Source organism: Mustela nivalis, assembly GCF_964662115.1.
Source record: "Mustela nivalis genome assembly, chromosome: 9".
NCBI classification, from domain to species: Eukaryota; Metazoa; Chordata; class Mammalia; order Carnivora; family Mustelidae; genus Mustela; species Mustela nivalis.
In genome coordinates this window covers 60,810,027-60,825,361 of record NC_139028.1, presented here as the reverse complement: position 1 = coordinate 60,825,361, position 15,335 = coordinate 60,810,027, and the positions used below count along the sequence as shown (strand labels likewise).

Sequence of the window (15,335 nt, the reverse complement as noted above, 5' to 3'; positions counted from 1 at the left end):
AAGTAAGTGAAGCAGCTAGGGAAAATTGAGGTCTGTAGAAGCACAAAGTCACCACTAAGCAAGGGATTGGTTAGAGCATGAGCCCCCAAAGATGCAGCGATGACCCTGGAAGAGGTAGAAAGGGGTGGAGGTTTTCTCCCCAAAATCAGTGTCTTCAGCCCTGGAGCTGGTCACTGCCATTTTCGGAAGAGCTGCCAAAGGCTGCCTGCCTTAAGACAAAGAAACTCAATTCTCACTGTCAAACCAGGCAAGCATGTCTGTGTGGTTATTCCCAGGGCTGGATTTCCTGATGGCCACTGGGCTCCCCAACACCATGGGGACCCCAGCCAGGGGAAGGCCATGGAAGGAAAACAGGGGTGCTGTACCTTCTGCAGAGAGGCCCGAGGAGCTGTATGGTGGGCCTCGAGTCAGCACCTCCTGCAGGACGATGCCGATGCTGAAGATGTCTGCTTTGAGGGTGCCCCGCCCAGGCGCCCCTGGCGCCCGCAGCAGCTCCGGAGCTGTCCACAGCAACTCTGCAGTCACAGGGCAGGGCCACACTGTCCTCACCCACTGACCTCCAAGCTGGGCAGGGATGGGTGGGCACTTGACACATATGCTGTCCTTGCCCAGGAGGATGTGGGTGCTTCTGTTCTCCCCATTCCCAGGCAAGGAGCCTAGGGCAACTCAAGGTCATACCAGGGGAAGTGCTGGAAGGTTGGACATTTTCCCACCCCCACACCTGCCCCATAAGCATCCGATGGAAACAGAGGCCCCAGAACCTACTGGTGGCCCCTGCCTACCCGCAAGCTGACCTTCTGGGGCTGGCCGGGGCCGGGGAACCCGCTGAACATCCAGGAGCTCCGCATAACCGTGGTCAGTAACCTTGAGAACAAAGCGTCCATCCACCACACAGTTGCGGGACTTGAGGCGGCCGTGGGGGAAATGCCGATGGTGCAGATAGCGCATACCCTAGTTGGACGTAATGGTTGTCCGGTAGGCCTGTGATGAATGGAAGGGGCCCCTGGTCCTCTCCGAATCCCACAGACCCTAGAAACCCTTCCTGCCTCTTCTCACTGTTTCCCACACTGTTCAAGTTTTTCTTAGACAAAGTGGAAAGAGACCAGGTCTTGGAAATCTGAGCATCCCTTATTTCCTTGCCCTCTGCATGGCCCCCCAGCTCCAAACCCAGGGAGGGTTCTCACACGGATCAAATCCAGCAGCAGAGAGGCCTTAAACGTCCAGTCCAGCCGCAGAGCCTCATTCCGCAGAAGGTCCTCCAAGCTGCCCCGGGCACAGTGCTCTAGCACTAGAGCGCTGACCCCAGGGGCCACAAAGATGCCCAAACAAGCAGCCACATTCTCATGCCGCAGCTCCCGCATCTGTTGGGGCAAAGGGCACAGTACCAGCCCCCAAGTGCTTGTCAAAGGCTGGACCAGGTACAGTCCACATTTGGGCTTCCAGTATTTAGCACCCAGCACAGGGCAGAACACAGAGAGGCACCAGAAATGTTGGATGGATGGATAGATGGATGGATATGTGGATGGATGGATGGATGGATGGATGGATGGATGGATGATGGATGGATGATGGATGGACAAATGGGTGGTTGGATGAATGGATGGTCGGATGGATGGATGGATGCATGGATGCATGATGGAAGATGGATGGATAGATGGATGATGGAGAGGTGGATGGGTGAATGATAGATGGATGATGGATGGATGGATGGATGGATGGATGGATGGATAGATGGATGGATGGATGGATAGACACATGGATGGATCAAGGAAGATGGATGGATAGATGGATGACGGATAGGTGGATGGATGATGGATGGATGGGTGGATGGATGGACAGATGATGGTTCAGTGAACAAGCAGGTGAAAAGCCAAGTGGAAACATCATGAGTAAATAAGTCTTACCTTTCTCAGGAGGCTGAGGCAGCTGGGCCGCAGCTCAGGGCCAGTGCCCGTTTCAAACCTCTTCAGCCACACCCACTCTCCCTGTTTGAGGAAGAACAAGAGTTCACTGCTGCTGGTCCCCAGCTTTGTGACCTTGGGTAAATCTCTCCATGTCTATTGGCCTTGCTTCTTCCCCATAAATTTATTCTTTTCTGTGTGCTCCAAGCCAGGCAGAGCATGGCTGGTGGAAACCAAGGCTAGACTTTCACTTTGGTGGGCAAAGCCAGGGGCCAGGCTTTGGCTGACAGACCTGAGTTCAGTCCTAACCCTGCCACTGTCTAGTTCTGTGAACTTGGATGTGTGACTTTGGTTCTCTGAGCCTCATGTTACCCACTGGGGGTGGGAGAGGATGGCAGGTTCAGTTCCATCTCTGCCCTACCCTGCAGCTAAGATGCCAGGCCATCTGTGAAGGCAGATGAGGGACACCTTAGAGGCTAACAATTGGTGTATATAAAGCATGTTAGTTCCCAATCTCAAGGTTAGCTTTACTCTACAGACCTCAGGTACCCACAACACCCCAAAGCTTGCAAAGTGAGTAGGGTGGGAGGTGCTTGACCCAGGGTCTGTAGGAGAGGGGAGGATGGAAGAGAAGGAAGCTTTGGCCCAGGGCTCTGTCCTCGCCTTGGCCTTGCCCAGATCTGGCTGCAGCCTTGGCCCTTTGTCCTCTGTCATTGATGGGCTTCTGCCTCCTTAGCCTCACATGGCCCATCAGTTAACTCAAAGGAGCAGACAAAACATGCTGTGTACATCATTAAAGCCTCCTTTTAGCATAAAAGAAAAAAGGCGGGATTCTGCTGGAGAGAAGGTGGAAAAGAAGGAGCGTGAGCCTCATGTCACTCATTAGCCCAGCTCTTCGACCCTGAGTCACAGAATATGAGGATGGGAGCACCAGTGAATTGTCGATCTTGAAAACCCAGCTGCTGAGAAGCCACAGTGTCCTCAGCAACTTTAGAATCCTGCTGGTTTAATCTTTGACTTCGCAGCCTTCCTATCGGCTGGTGGCGAGGCTCTGCCTAGAGGCAGAGTCTGGGGCTGGGTGCTGGCCCACACCTTTGGACCTCAGGGACCTGGAATCTCACAGTCCCTTGCTGAAAGAGGCAGGAGGGTGACCCAGGCTGGCCCCATGAGAGAAACCCTGGGGTGGGCCCATGCCCGGAGTGCTCAGGCCCACGTGGCCAGGATCTGGGTACTTCCCAAGGTCCAGTCACAAACCATGTAAACTGGGAGCTGGGAGACTTGCTTTTCACTCCTACCATGCCGCTGATTTTCTGTAGGACCCAGGAAAGTCACTTGTCTTCTTCAAGCCTCAGTTTCCCGTTCCATAATGGACTAGGGCATACCAAGCCCCAAGAGGCTGTGGGTGCCCTCTCCTTCTCCCAGACTCCAGCTCCTCAGGCCTGGACGTTGGGGTGACAGAAGCCCTCACCTGGTAAACGGCCACACTGCTGGGTTCCTGGGGGGCTGGCAGGCTCCTCGCTGACCCCTGGGCCACCGACCTCAGGCTTCCGCCGTCCACCGCACTCCTTGATTCACTCAGGCTGTCCATGTTCAGCCTCTGCAGGGAGCAGGCATGGTCAAAGGCCTGGGCCAGACTTCCATCAGTGGCTTGCCCACCCAGCCCGGGGCCTGCCCCACCTACCCGTCTGCTCGGGGGCCGATGGATGAAGGTGAGCTCCTGGGCTGTCAGCAGGATCCGGTGGGGGCCCCGCACAAGCTGCAGCTGTTGGATGCCCAATCTGGAGGTCAGAGAAAGTGCAGGGTGGACAGATGATACACATGTCACTCCCAATTTGATCCAGCCCCCTTGGACCTGCACTGCCAAGGAGCCCTCTCCTCAGCAGCCCCCGCTGGGCTGGGAGGGCACCGCTGAGCACTTCCTCCTAAAGAGGCCCTCAGCCCCAGCTCAGGGTTTGCCCTCTGGCCTAGTATGCCTGCTGGTCCCTAGTTCACAAGTTCCAAATTGCCTGGAGGCTTTCTGGGGTGATCAGAGCCTAGGGTGAGGGCTGGGGTGTGGAGCCCTAGACCCCCTACGTATGGCTAAGGCTCAGGGAGCACAGAAAACTTCAGACCCAGGAAGAATTGTCTTTAACGCTGAAGGGCCCAGGGAGCCATCCTGGTCAAGCCCTCATTGTCCATGTTCATAGCCTGAAGCTCAGCAAGGGACAGTCCTGGGGGAAGTCCTAGGCTTCTTCCCCAGCTTTCAAATGGACATTTCGGGAGGCACCCCAGCCTTGACAGGGTGCTGACCAAGGTTCTAGGACAGACAGGAGTTCTGGGTGGTCCTGAGGTCCTAGGAGGATAGGAAAGTTTCCTGCGGATGGCCAGAACTGTGCCTAAGGAAGAGACACCCTGGGGGTGGGGGGGGCACCAAGGGGTGGAGTGAGGCTCCAGGGTAGACAGAGTCTTACCTGATGAGACACGTGAGGGCCCCGCCAGCCAGGACCAGGAGACAGGCCAGGGCAAAAGCCAGGAGGCTGCCAGGGGACTGGGCATCTGTTGGGGGAGCAGGGCGCATGTGAGTCCTAACAGTAACAACAGCGAAAGGAGAGTGGCCCCTTTCCCCCAGCTCCTGAGCCTCCCCCTTGACCTTTCTGGGAAATGGAAACACAAACCCCACCCCAGGCGCTCCCCAGGGGAAGAGGCTCAGAATGGCCTCCAAGTGGGAATGTCCTATCTGTGCGCTGGTCATCACACACAAATACTGATTCCTAGTGTTTTCTGTCCGGGTTCTTGGGCTCCCGGTACCCAGGTCCCCATGGACCCTGCTCAGATCCGATTATAGTCCTGATCATACTATGGTCTCTTGTCTCCTGGCATATTAGGTCCCTTCCCACTAGACAGAGTAGCTGGGTAGGAGGACCTGTGTCTTACTCATCTCACTGTCCCTGGCACTCAACACAGCGCCTGGATGGGGCTGCATACAAATTTTGTACCCCTCTCAATTGCTGTCTTACTTCTTACATTATCCTCTGGGATGGGCCACTCACTACCTGTTTTGGCAGCCGGTCTTATTGTCCTTCACTCTGACTGTTAGGAGAGCCCTCCTTAGGCTGAATCCAAATCTTCAGCCCTCATGTCAGGAGTTAGATATAAAGAGGCTGCTAAGGATCACTGGGCAAGGTTGGAAGGGCTATCTTGGGCAACCCTGGCATCAGCTTAGACTGGCAAGGAGGCTAAATGCCCAGCGCCGTTCTGGAGAAAGGACATTGGCCTCTGCTGCCACAGGAAGGGGCCGTCCCTTCCTCCTTCCTTGCCTCCTCCCTTCCTTCACTCACTGGAGGATGAGCACTGCTGTCTGCCCCCTGCAGAGGTCCCCAGTCTGAGTTAAGTCTGACATAATAACAGCAGCAAATAGCTTGCAAGGCAATTACACTATTGTATTGCATTCAGCACCTATTCTGAGACTATTCTGTAGCTCATTTGGTTATTCTGCACAGTGACTTCTGGAAGCAGGGATGGTCATGACCACAGCTTAGTAGGAGAGAAAACAGAGAGAAAGAATGGTCTGTGAGTAGCAGAGCCCAGGTTCAAAGCCAGGCAGTTTTGCTCTGGCATCTGGCCTCCCAACCACGGCTTCAACCTGACTCCCTCCCAGGCTCCCAGGGGCTGAGCTCTGAGTCTGAATCTGGAGGCAATGAGGGAGCAGGCATAGAGCCTGCAGCAGAAAAGCATTCCAGGCCTAGGGGGCAGCAAGTGCCAAGTTTCTGAAGCAGGAGCAGAGGCGTGTGATCAAGGGAGGGCAGGGCAAAGGAGGAGGAAGGCAGGCCAAGGAGCTGAGGGGGCCAGGGTGCTGTGAAGTCCAAGGCCAGGATTCCAACAACGTGACTCCGGATAAGGCCAAGTTCTACAGGTTCGGCTGGGGGCATGCCAGATCTGATCACGTTTCCAAAGGATCCTCCAGCCTGCCGGGTTGTACGAGGACAAGGGGGGAAGCAGGGTAGCAATGCAATGAGAGATGATGAGGGCCTGGGCCGGGCAGAGCCAGGGAGGGATGAACCGCTCTGCTTCTGGGCCATTTCTAAAGATGGACACCCTAGGGTTTGCTGACCGATCAGATGCGAGGTGTGAGGTTAGAGGTTCCTGCGCCTCTGGGAGGTTGGGGGGGGCCGTGACCTGCAATGGGGAAGATGATGGGAGGCAGGTTGGGGGCCAGATCAGGAGTTCAGGTTCAGAATACACCAAGTCTGAGATGCCAACTAGACCTCCAGGTAGCATCTTACTGGACATGTCCAGTAGGAGGTGGGACAGATACAGAGTTTGGGAGTCAACAAGTCTGTAGAGGTCAATCTGGGGGCCACAAGAATGGGTGAGATGCCAAGGGAGTGAGTGCAGAGGGAACACAGAAAGGCTCAAAGCACCGAGCCTACAGGTGTCGGTGGTAATAGGCCAGCTCTGCAGAAGAACAGAAAAGGTGACCAAGAAGTAGCACGAGCCAGGGAACCTGGAAAGTGATGGAGCAGCGGGGAGGAGGGAGAGGGACTGACCCTCCCTGGCCCAGCAAGGCACAGACTGACAACTAGCCCTGGGTCTCAGCCCTGCAGAAGCCATTGGTAGCCTCAGTATGACTGCTTCTGTTACAAGAGGGTACAAGAGGGGTGGAGAGAGTCAGTGGAGAGGATTCAAGAGAAGAGGGGAAGTGACATTTAGTTCACTTAGCATGGGTGCCATTTCAAGGAATCTTATTGCCAAAGAGAGTCAAGGAAGGCAGCGGAGCCTGAAAGGAGGGGTGAATGAATGACTGGCTCTCTAAGGTTAACATTTCAAGACAGATAATCAGAGAAAACAAAGAACATGGCACGTCCTCTTGCCAACAAGACCCGTGAGACTCAGGCAGTGGAGAAGCCAACAGTGGACGGGACAAGTCCAGCCAGTCCTAGGGTTCCTAGATGCCCCCTGGGGGAGTAGTTTTCACTGAGGATCTGCGACCACGTAGCCCCTTCCCATCTCCTCAAAGCACAAGCCCTGCTCCTAGGCTCTGCCTTGCCCGTCATGCAAGGACAAGCAGTGGAGGGTGCTAGGTCTTTGTTCCTATTTCTACACAAGACATGGAGAACAAGAGAGGGTGTTTAACTTGCCCAAGTTCATATAGCTAGTCAGCAGCAGCCCTGAACACATTTTCCCCAAAGCCCCTGCATCTAGTTTCTCCATCCATGATGCCTGATTTGTTGTATTAGAGATGATCATGACAATCCTGGGCTAGAGAGTGAGCTGTCATTTTTGGATTCCTGGGAGAAGACCCATCCCTTGGCCGGTGCTGCTGTTCAGGCCCCCACCACTACCCCCTCGGAGCCCTGACTCAGAGCACCTGCCCCTCCCCTGCTCCCTTTATCAGAGAGCTTCGTCACGGTTGCTGGCCATGGGCAGGAGTCTTCTCTGTCGTCGCACCCTCGGTTTTCGGCACTGAGCATAGGACACAGCGGGTGCTGAATAAATGTTGGCTGATTGATTGGTTGAATGAATGAATTGAAACCTGTTAGATGGTGAGGTCTGTGAGCCAGGGCTGATGGAGCCCAAAGGAGAGAGATCCCCCTTCATCAGCCCCTGGCTTCCCCGCTCACAGCTCTGATCACACTGTGCTGTGTCCTTTTCAGCTATCTCCATCTCTGCCACCAGACTGAAGCCCCTGAAAAGCAGGCCCTGGAGCTGGTCTTCAAGCACATCAGCTCTACAAGAACAGGGACATCATTTAGTTCACTCCTCTATCCCTAGGGCTGGGCATAGTGCCTGACACGTGGGAGCATTTGTGGAAGAGAAGGGGCAAAGAAGCAATTGGATGAAGGCAGCTTCATGAGCTACCTGCTAGTCTGGGGGATGGATGACACCAGTCCTCTCCAGCGTGGGACACACACCCTTTGAACATAAAGATACTGTGGGGATCACAGAGGAGAGGCCCCAGCCCTGACAGATAAGACAGGTGAGATTTAACCTGGCAAGGTGGCAAGCACTCCAGGAAGGAAAAAAAATGCATTGAACAGATGGACAGATGGATGGTTGGATGGATGGATGGATGGATGGATGGTTGGATGGATGGAAGAATGGATAGATGGATATAGATGGATGGATGGATGTTTGGATGGATGGATGGATGGACAGATGGATGGATGGATGGATGGATGGATGGTTGGATGGATGGACGGACAGACGGATGGATGGATGGATGGATGGATGGGTGATGAATTACCTCTCACACATAGCATATCGGGGTCAAACCAGCAGCTGGAGTCACGTGCTGGAGGGGCCCCTCCTGGGAAGTGTATGGCCCTGTCCAGGGGCTGCACTCGCCATGTGCCTGTGTCCAGAATGTGGGTGGGGACCAGCTGGCTTCCCCGACCATCTGTGTCCAAAATGACATACTGAACCAGCCTTCTGCCCTTCTCATCCGTCCGGATCCTCTGGCTAAAGCCAGCCACGTTCAGATCCCCTGTATGGTCCCCCAGGTGGGCCCCAGAGAGCCCGGCCCCATGGCTCTGAGAGCGGTTCAGGGCATGGATCAGCAGGACAACCGCATCATAGATGGTCCCAAAGAGAGGGGACACCTGTGGAAGAGAAGGTCCCTCAACCACATAACCCCATGACACAGATTCCCAGACATCTCTAAGCCCTGCCAGCCACAATCTTGTGGATTATCACCCTGCCCCCCACACAGCCCTCTCTGTGGTCCCACTGGGATTTCAGTCCCCGCTCAGCCATTTGACAGTCTCCATGGCCACCACCAACTCTGACATCTCACAGGCACCTCCAATCTGCCCGGTACGTCCAAAACGGAACTCCTGTTCTTCAAGGTTTCTGTCTGGTTCTGCGACACAAACATTCCTCCCACAATCTGGGAAATGGAACGACCACCTGCCTGCTGTCTCCAGTCTAGATCTGATTCCCGACTCCTCTCTTTCTCTCTTCCAGTTCATCACTGAATCTTTTAGGTTCTATTTCAGAACTTACTCCCAGCCCAACTGACTGCTCCTCCTCTGCTCCTGCCATCTGGGTCCAAGCCCCCTCACCCTCACCTGGCCTACACGGGAGCCTCCTAAAAGGCCCCCTTGCTTCATCTGGGTTTCTTCAGGCCACTCTTGCAACCAAAGCAATTTTTTGTGAAAAACCATAAATCAAGGGACACCTGGGTGGGGCAGTCGTTGGACGGCCAACTCTTGGTTTCAGATCTCGGGGTCATGGGATCGAGCCCCGGGTCGGGCTATGGCTCAGCACAGAGCCCGCCCAGATTCTCTCTCCCTCTGCCCCTCCTGCTTGTTCTTTCTCTTTCTCTCTCTCTCGCTCTTTCTCTCTCTCACAAACAAATCTTAAAAAACAAAAACAAAAACAAAAAAACCTATGAATCAAATTATTTCTTACTTAAAACCTGCTGGTGTCTTCCCATTTCCCTTATAAGTTGAGACTCCTTGACTGGCATAAAATACCCCCCCTGGCCATGCCCCAAGCTTATCTCAGACTCCTGTTCCCATGTGACATGACAGTCCAGCCTGTCCACGCCCTCTGCCTGTTCCTCTAGCCTCCAAAGCTCACTCTTCCTCCGGGCCTTTACACCTGACACTGCCCCCGCCTGGGTGCTCCTCGCCCAGATCTGCACCCTGGCTGCCTCCTTCCCATTCAGGACTCTGATCAAGGGCTAACTCCTCACAGTGTGCTCCCCTGCTTGTCCTAACTCCTGTTACCCTCTTCTCTATCCCGGCCACTCTCTGTCACTTTATCCTGTTTCTGTTTTTTTTTTCTTGGCAACATTATCACGATTTGAATTCAGTTGTATGGTTGCTTGGCTATTATCTGTCTTGCCCTAATGGAAGCTGCCTGAACGCCAGGTCTGCCTCATACATCGCTGTGTCCCTGACGCCTGACCCAGGGGCAGAGCAGAGGGACCCCATTCACAATTGTCAGATGAATGGCTCCTGTTAAGGCCCTCCATCAGCCTCTACATTCCTGTCACCACCTCCAGACCCTGCTGTCTTCTTGTCACCAAGAAACAGACATCCCAAGGGGGACTCAAGCAGCGGAGTTCTTGTATGCCAAAGCCGAGCCAGCACTCACGCTCCCAGCTCTGCTGGCCCCCCTCAGATTCACAGCAGAGACTCCAGAAAACATTCCCATTCTCCCACACCCCGGCATCTCGCCTGCTGATCTGCACAACGTGCTAGGCGATGCAGAGGAAGAAGAGGGAGAATGTCTGTGAGAGGAAGAGCAGCTGGGCCAGAAAGGAAAATTGTAGGCACTGAGCTGGAGATAGAAAAATAGAAGCAAAAAGTCACAGGAGAGGGAGAATTGAGGAAGCAGGCCAAGAGAGTCTAATAGACACCCACACACAAGCAAGCACATGCGCACACATGCACAGACACACACAGACGACAGAGAGACAGAGAAAACTGGAGATGGCTCGAGTGCACCTAGGGACTAGGCAGGGACACTTTGTCCAGTAAGGGACAGGTCATGTGGGGCTGAATCGGGCAGGTGGCTGGCGGACCAAGACCAGGAAGGCCTAGAGTGCATGAAGAGTGCACATAACCGCCCACAGCCCCGCACTCCGGGCCCTGTGAGGGCTTGGACAGACCCACCTGCTCTGGTTCCAAGTGCGTGGCCGCCTCTCCACTGGCCACGGCAGCTTCAAAGGACTTGTCTGTGAGGCCAGACTCCAGGCTGACGGTGAGCACGGCGTCATAGACCTCACGCAGGGGCCCGCTGTCACTGAGGGCCAGGTAGGAGTGGTTGCGGTAGGGCAAGGCGAACAACATGGTATCGTAGGGCAGGAAGACCAACCTTCCGTCTGCCAGGCCCCGGGCCCACGCTCGGCTCAGCAGGGCGGTCTGCTCCAGGCCCCCCAGGAGCGCCGAGTGCATACACAGCACCACAACTGGAGGCAGGGGGCGGGAGGGAGTAGTGACAGGCTTGCCTCTGTAGGCCTTCCCCGCAGCCCAGGGTCTGTGGCCCTAGAGAGCTGCTCTGAGCAATCAGGTCTGATTCCTACTGGGAGCACATTCCTCTTTGCCTTCACAAAGGAGATAGGACCTTGGCAGCCAGGTTTGTCCCCAGGCCTCCAGGACAGAAGGGAGCCCTTGCCCAAGGCAAGTGTCTCACACACCTACCCAAGGTAGTGATCCCCTGTATATTTCCTCTCTTCTCCACTTGGGTCCCTGACCAGGGCTAGAACCTCAGCCAACAAAGGGCCACCCACTCAGGTTGCTGCAACAATCCCTTTTCTCTAGAAAATCCATGAAAACAGAGCCAATTAGGAAGGCTGGGGGTCTCCCTGCTGGCGTCTGAGGCCCTCTGGTCATGTGGAAGTCAGAGCCTAGAGTCCTGGGCTCTGCTGAGCCCCTGGGCGGCCATGCTGTGTGGGCCATGGGCCACAAGCCACCTGCGCCCTGCCCCAGCAGAGTGGGGAGGACGCTCAGAGACTCACTCAGTAGGCCCAGGAAGAAATAGAACCAGGGATTCCTTTGCCCCATCTCTTTGGCCCTGTGTTTACTCTGGCTTCACACAAAAAAGCCCTTTGTGTGATAAGTTGGGGGTGCTGTTCTGCAGTTGCCCACAGGGGAAAGCTGATACCCACAACTTGGGAGGAAGCATGCACTGGGTTGGAGAGGGTGTAGTAGCTTCATGTGGCTGATGAAGACACCGTAACACAGAGAGGTTTAGTGAGTTGCCTGAGGTCACACAGCTCGTAAGAGGTGGGGCCAGCAGAGAGATTCTGGCAATCTGACCCCAAAGAATGTGCCCTGAACCCCTCTGCCTTCTGGCTCCTGAAAGCCGGCAATTTGGTTGGAACTCAAAACTCGGCAACAAGGGTGGAGAAGGAGTCTAATGACATGGCCCCCACCACTGCCACTGTGTTCAGGTCACGCACAACGGAGCTGTCCATTCTCCTAGTCCCATCGTCCCGTTACTCCATTCCCTTGCACTGGAACACCTTCCTCCTCATTGCCGCCTTCCCTTAACTTCCTCTCGGGCCCAGCCCTGGTGTCACCTCCTCTGGGAAGCCCTCCCCAGCCCCAAACAAAGCACCTCCTACCAGACCATAGCTCCTCACTGCTGGGGCCTGGGTGCTCTCTCCCCACCACTGCACCCCGCCCCCCGTCCCCCAAGCCCCGCCAGGCTCTGGTCCAGGGCAGCGCTTGGTGACTCTTGGCTGAATGACGTATTTTCAGAGCGCTCAGCCCCAAGCAGCTGCTGCTCATGATGTCATGAGGCTGTAATGATCCCTATTTCACCCACTGGAAAACTCGGCTCAGAGAAGTGAGGTCCTGCTCCTAATGGGCAGCAGGCACCCCGGGGCCAGATCTTGCTGTCCACCTGGCATGAACTCTCAGAGCGGCCACACGAGCTGGTGGGCTGCCCACCCTCCCCCCTCAGGCGTGGGCTGCAGTTCCCTCAGGTGGGGGGTGGCAGTCAGGAGTCTCTGAGAAAACAACACTTTCCCCTGCTGCCTGCAAAACATTCTCATACTTGCCACCTTTGTGCCATTCTCATTTCTCTCTTGTACTCAGTTCTGCTCTTCTCTCTTTCTGTTCCCTTCTTTCTTTCTTTCTTTCTTTCTTTCTTTCTTTCTTTGTACTTTTCGTCTTGATTCGCTAGTTTCTTGACACCCCACCCCCACGATGGGCCACACGCCACAGTTTGAAATAACCCCAATCTGGATTAACTTTGAAGTCCCTTCAATTTTCCAGGTGCCGCCTCTGCCCCACAGTCTACGCACCATACCTCTCCTTACCTGACTACTTCCTGAAACACAGGCATCTGCCACCTCCCCCAAGAAGTCTCAGACCCACAGGGCCCAGCCCCAACTCTCCTCTGATTTTCCAAGCTTCTGTTCCCTCAGATGGTCTTGAACTCTCTGTCATAATCCCAGGCTTATATACCTGTCTCTCCATCCCATAGTCATGTCCGGAGCTCCCTGTCTGTCCTGTTCCCCTACGTGACCCAGCACTCAGCACAACAGGGGCTTGAGAAAGGCAAGAAGTGACTGTCTCAGTCGGGGAAGCATGTGCCTCTTGATCTCAGGGCTATAAGTTCAAGCCCCACTTTGGGTGTAGAGGTCACTTAAAAATAAAATCTTAAAAAAAAAAAAAAGTGATTCTGACTCTAGTTGCCTCCCTGGCTCAAGTACTGCTACCCTCTCATTTCCTTCAGGGTACTAGGCAAGAAGCAAGGAAACTTTGGGCTCTCATTCCACAACTAACGCTTGAATCAGAGCTCAAAATCCAATGGCACGGCTTGCCAACTGTGTGACTCGGGCAAGTTACACACCTTCTCTGAGCTGCAAAGTGCAGAGCTCAACAGGACTCACTCACAGGGCTGCTGAGAGATTAAATGCAGGGCTGCCATCCAGGGCTCAGGCCAGTCTCTTCACAGCTACAGGAAGTCCGGCTGCCCACAGGAGAACGGCACCCAGGTACACTTACTTTTCAGGCTGTCCATGCTGCAGAGCTGCTCCAGGACCTCCGTGGCCCCCTGCTCCCCGGGTCCTAGAGAAGTCACCAGCCCCACAGGCAGCCCATGTGTCCTGAGAGTCATGGCCACCTGCCGGGCTGTGGCCACCCAGATGTCCTGGTGGGAGGACACGATGGCCACGTGTGCCCAGCCGAAGTGTCTCATGATGGACAACAGCACGTGGGCCGCTGAAGGCAAGGTGGCCACTAGCTCCCCTCCTCCTTCGGGAGCTCCGCACACCCAAGAGAAGAGGGTCTTGCCCCAGCCTTGGGCCAGCAGAGCAGCTGCTTGGCAGTAACCAGGATTGACGGGACCCACAAAAGCAGCTATGGTGTTCTTATGGGCCAGGAATGTGGCCAGGGCATGAGGGGTGTCACAGCCTGTGGGAAGGACCACAGAAACCAGCCTCGAGCCCAGCACCAGTGAGGAGTCCTGGCTGGCTTGGTCCACAGCCAGCTGGGCAGCCACACTGGGGAGGGCCTTGGCAAAGATGGGGTCACAGTCCCAGGGGCCCAGCACTCCTAAGGTGAAGGTCCTTGCCCCCAGGGCCAGATCGGGCAGGGAGCCAGCCCACAGGAGGGCACTCCAAAGCACCACAGAGAGAAGAGAAGGGGGAAAGGCTGTCCTTGGATGATGGACAGTGACCCCCCACGGGCCCTGGGAGGGCAGGCACATCTTCCCACGTAGCCACGCCCAGCACCAATCTTCAGGGTACACGCCCCCCTGTGAGTCCTGGGAAAGGGGGACAAGAATAAAGTTTGCTTTCTGACACTTTCTGCCATTACTGCCTGCATGATTTTGAAGCAAACAGCACCTCTCCCCAGAACCTTGGCCTCCTCATTGGTAAAAGGAGGGATTTGGACCCATGATGTCTGAAGACTGCCCCCCCCTTTAGGGGCCCTACATCCTCCCCAAGACTGGCTCACAGCCTGGTGACGCCCGAGTAAGGTCCTGGGCTGAAGCTTGGTCCCTCAGTGGGGGCTCGGGAGTCAGAGCTGGCCAGCCCTGGCTCCTATTCTCCCATTTCTTGGTGCCCTACCCCCATCTCTGAGTTTTCTAAGCCTCATTTTCCTCTTCTGTAAAAATGTGGGAAACAAAGACTACTTTATGGAGGGATTGTGACAGTTAAGTGGCATGACATGAAGCACTTAGCACAGTTCCTGGTACTTAGTTGTTCCATAAATCCTGCTTTTCTCCCCCTATTATTTGTTTGTTTCCTGCACTCATCCACCCAGGTGGGCCAGTCCCCCGGTCCCCCTCTGAGCCTCCCCTGCCCCCATCCCTTCAAGCCCAACACCATCCCCCAGCACTTGACTCTGCTGGACTCTGGGGTGCCTTACAATGTGTATGCACAGCCCCCTCTCTAATCTGCTCAACCCTGTTCAGACAAAGGCCTTTCTATCTCCATAGTATAGATGAGAAAACTAAGGGAGACTGGATAGAGTTGGCAGAGAGCCAGGATGAGGACAAGTCTCTCCCATTCATCCTCCAGCCCACACAGGATCTCCTTGACGAAGACATTTGGACTAAAGCACCCCCCCAACTCCATCCCACTGTCCCAGGACTTTGATGTCCACCCTCTGCCTACAGCCTGGTCATGGCCCATTCCCCAGTCACGGCCCTCAGCCAAGTCCTCCACCTGCTTCGTGCAGCCAGCAGCCTTCCACTCTGGGGGCCCCCTATGGATAAAATCCAATCTTACTCTTAAGAAACCGCTGGGCCGATAGGGAGGTGGGTTCCGGCGAAGAGAAGAGCTGACCGCAAGTGCTGGTAGTAGGCAGGACCTGTAGGGAGGTGCTGTGAGCTCATGGAGGGCTTCCCAGGGGAGACGAGATGGAAGCAGCTTACACTTGGAAGTGTAGGTCAGGAGAGTAAGGGATGCCTTCTCAATGCCAACAGCAATGGTCTTTGCAGAAGAGGTCCTAGAAATTATGTTCAGGGGCTCCTGGGTGGTACAGTTGC

General features: G+C 55.1%; 1 protein-coding gene across 1 annotated transcript in view; it reads right to left on the bottom strand.

Annotated features, from left to right (window-relative positions):
• LOC309840276 (guanylate cyclase D-like) overlaps positions 1 to 14,048 on the bottom strand; it is a gene marked incomplete at its 5' end in the record, with an annotated part of 35,047 nt that extends 20,999 nt beyond the window's left edge. The window contains 10 exons of the mRNA XM_082682359.1: positions 366 to 515; positions 795 to 951; positions 1,185 to 1,361; positions 1,905 to 1,985; positions 3,370 to 3,498; positions 3,583 to 3,679; positions 4,352 to 4,436; positions 8,125 to 8,479; positions 10,502 to 10,797; positions 13,346 to 14,048. Of these exons, the coding sequence (XP_082538485.1) occupies positions 366 to 515; positions 795 to 951; positions 1,185 to 1,361; positions 1,905 to 1,985; positions 3,370 to 3,498; positions 3,583 to 3,679; positions 4,352 to 4,436; positions 8,125 to 8,479; positions 10,502 to 10,797; positions 13,346 to 14,048 (2,230 nt within the window). The remainder of the gene's footprint in view (positions 1 to 365; positions 516 to 794; positions 952 to 1,184; positions 1,362 to 1,904; positions 1,986 to 3,369; positions 3,499 to 3,582; positions 3,680 to 4,351; positions 4,437 to 8,124; positions 8,480 to 10,501; positions 10,798 to 13,345) is intronic.
• Between the last annotated feature and the right edge of the window lie 1,287 nt (positions 14,049 to 15,335).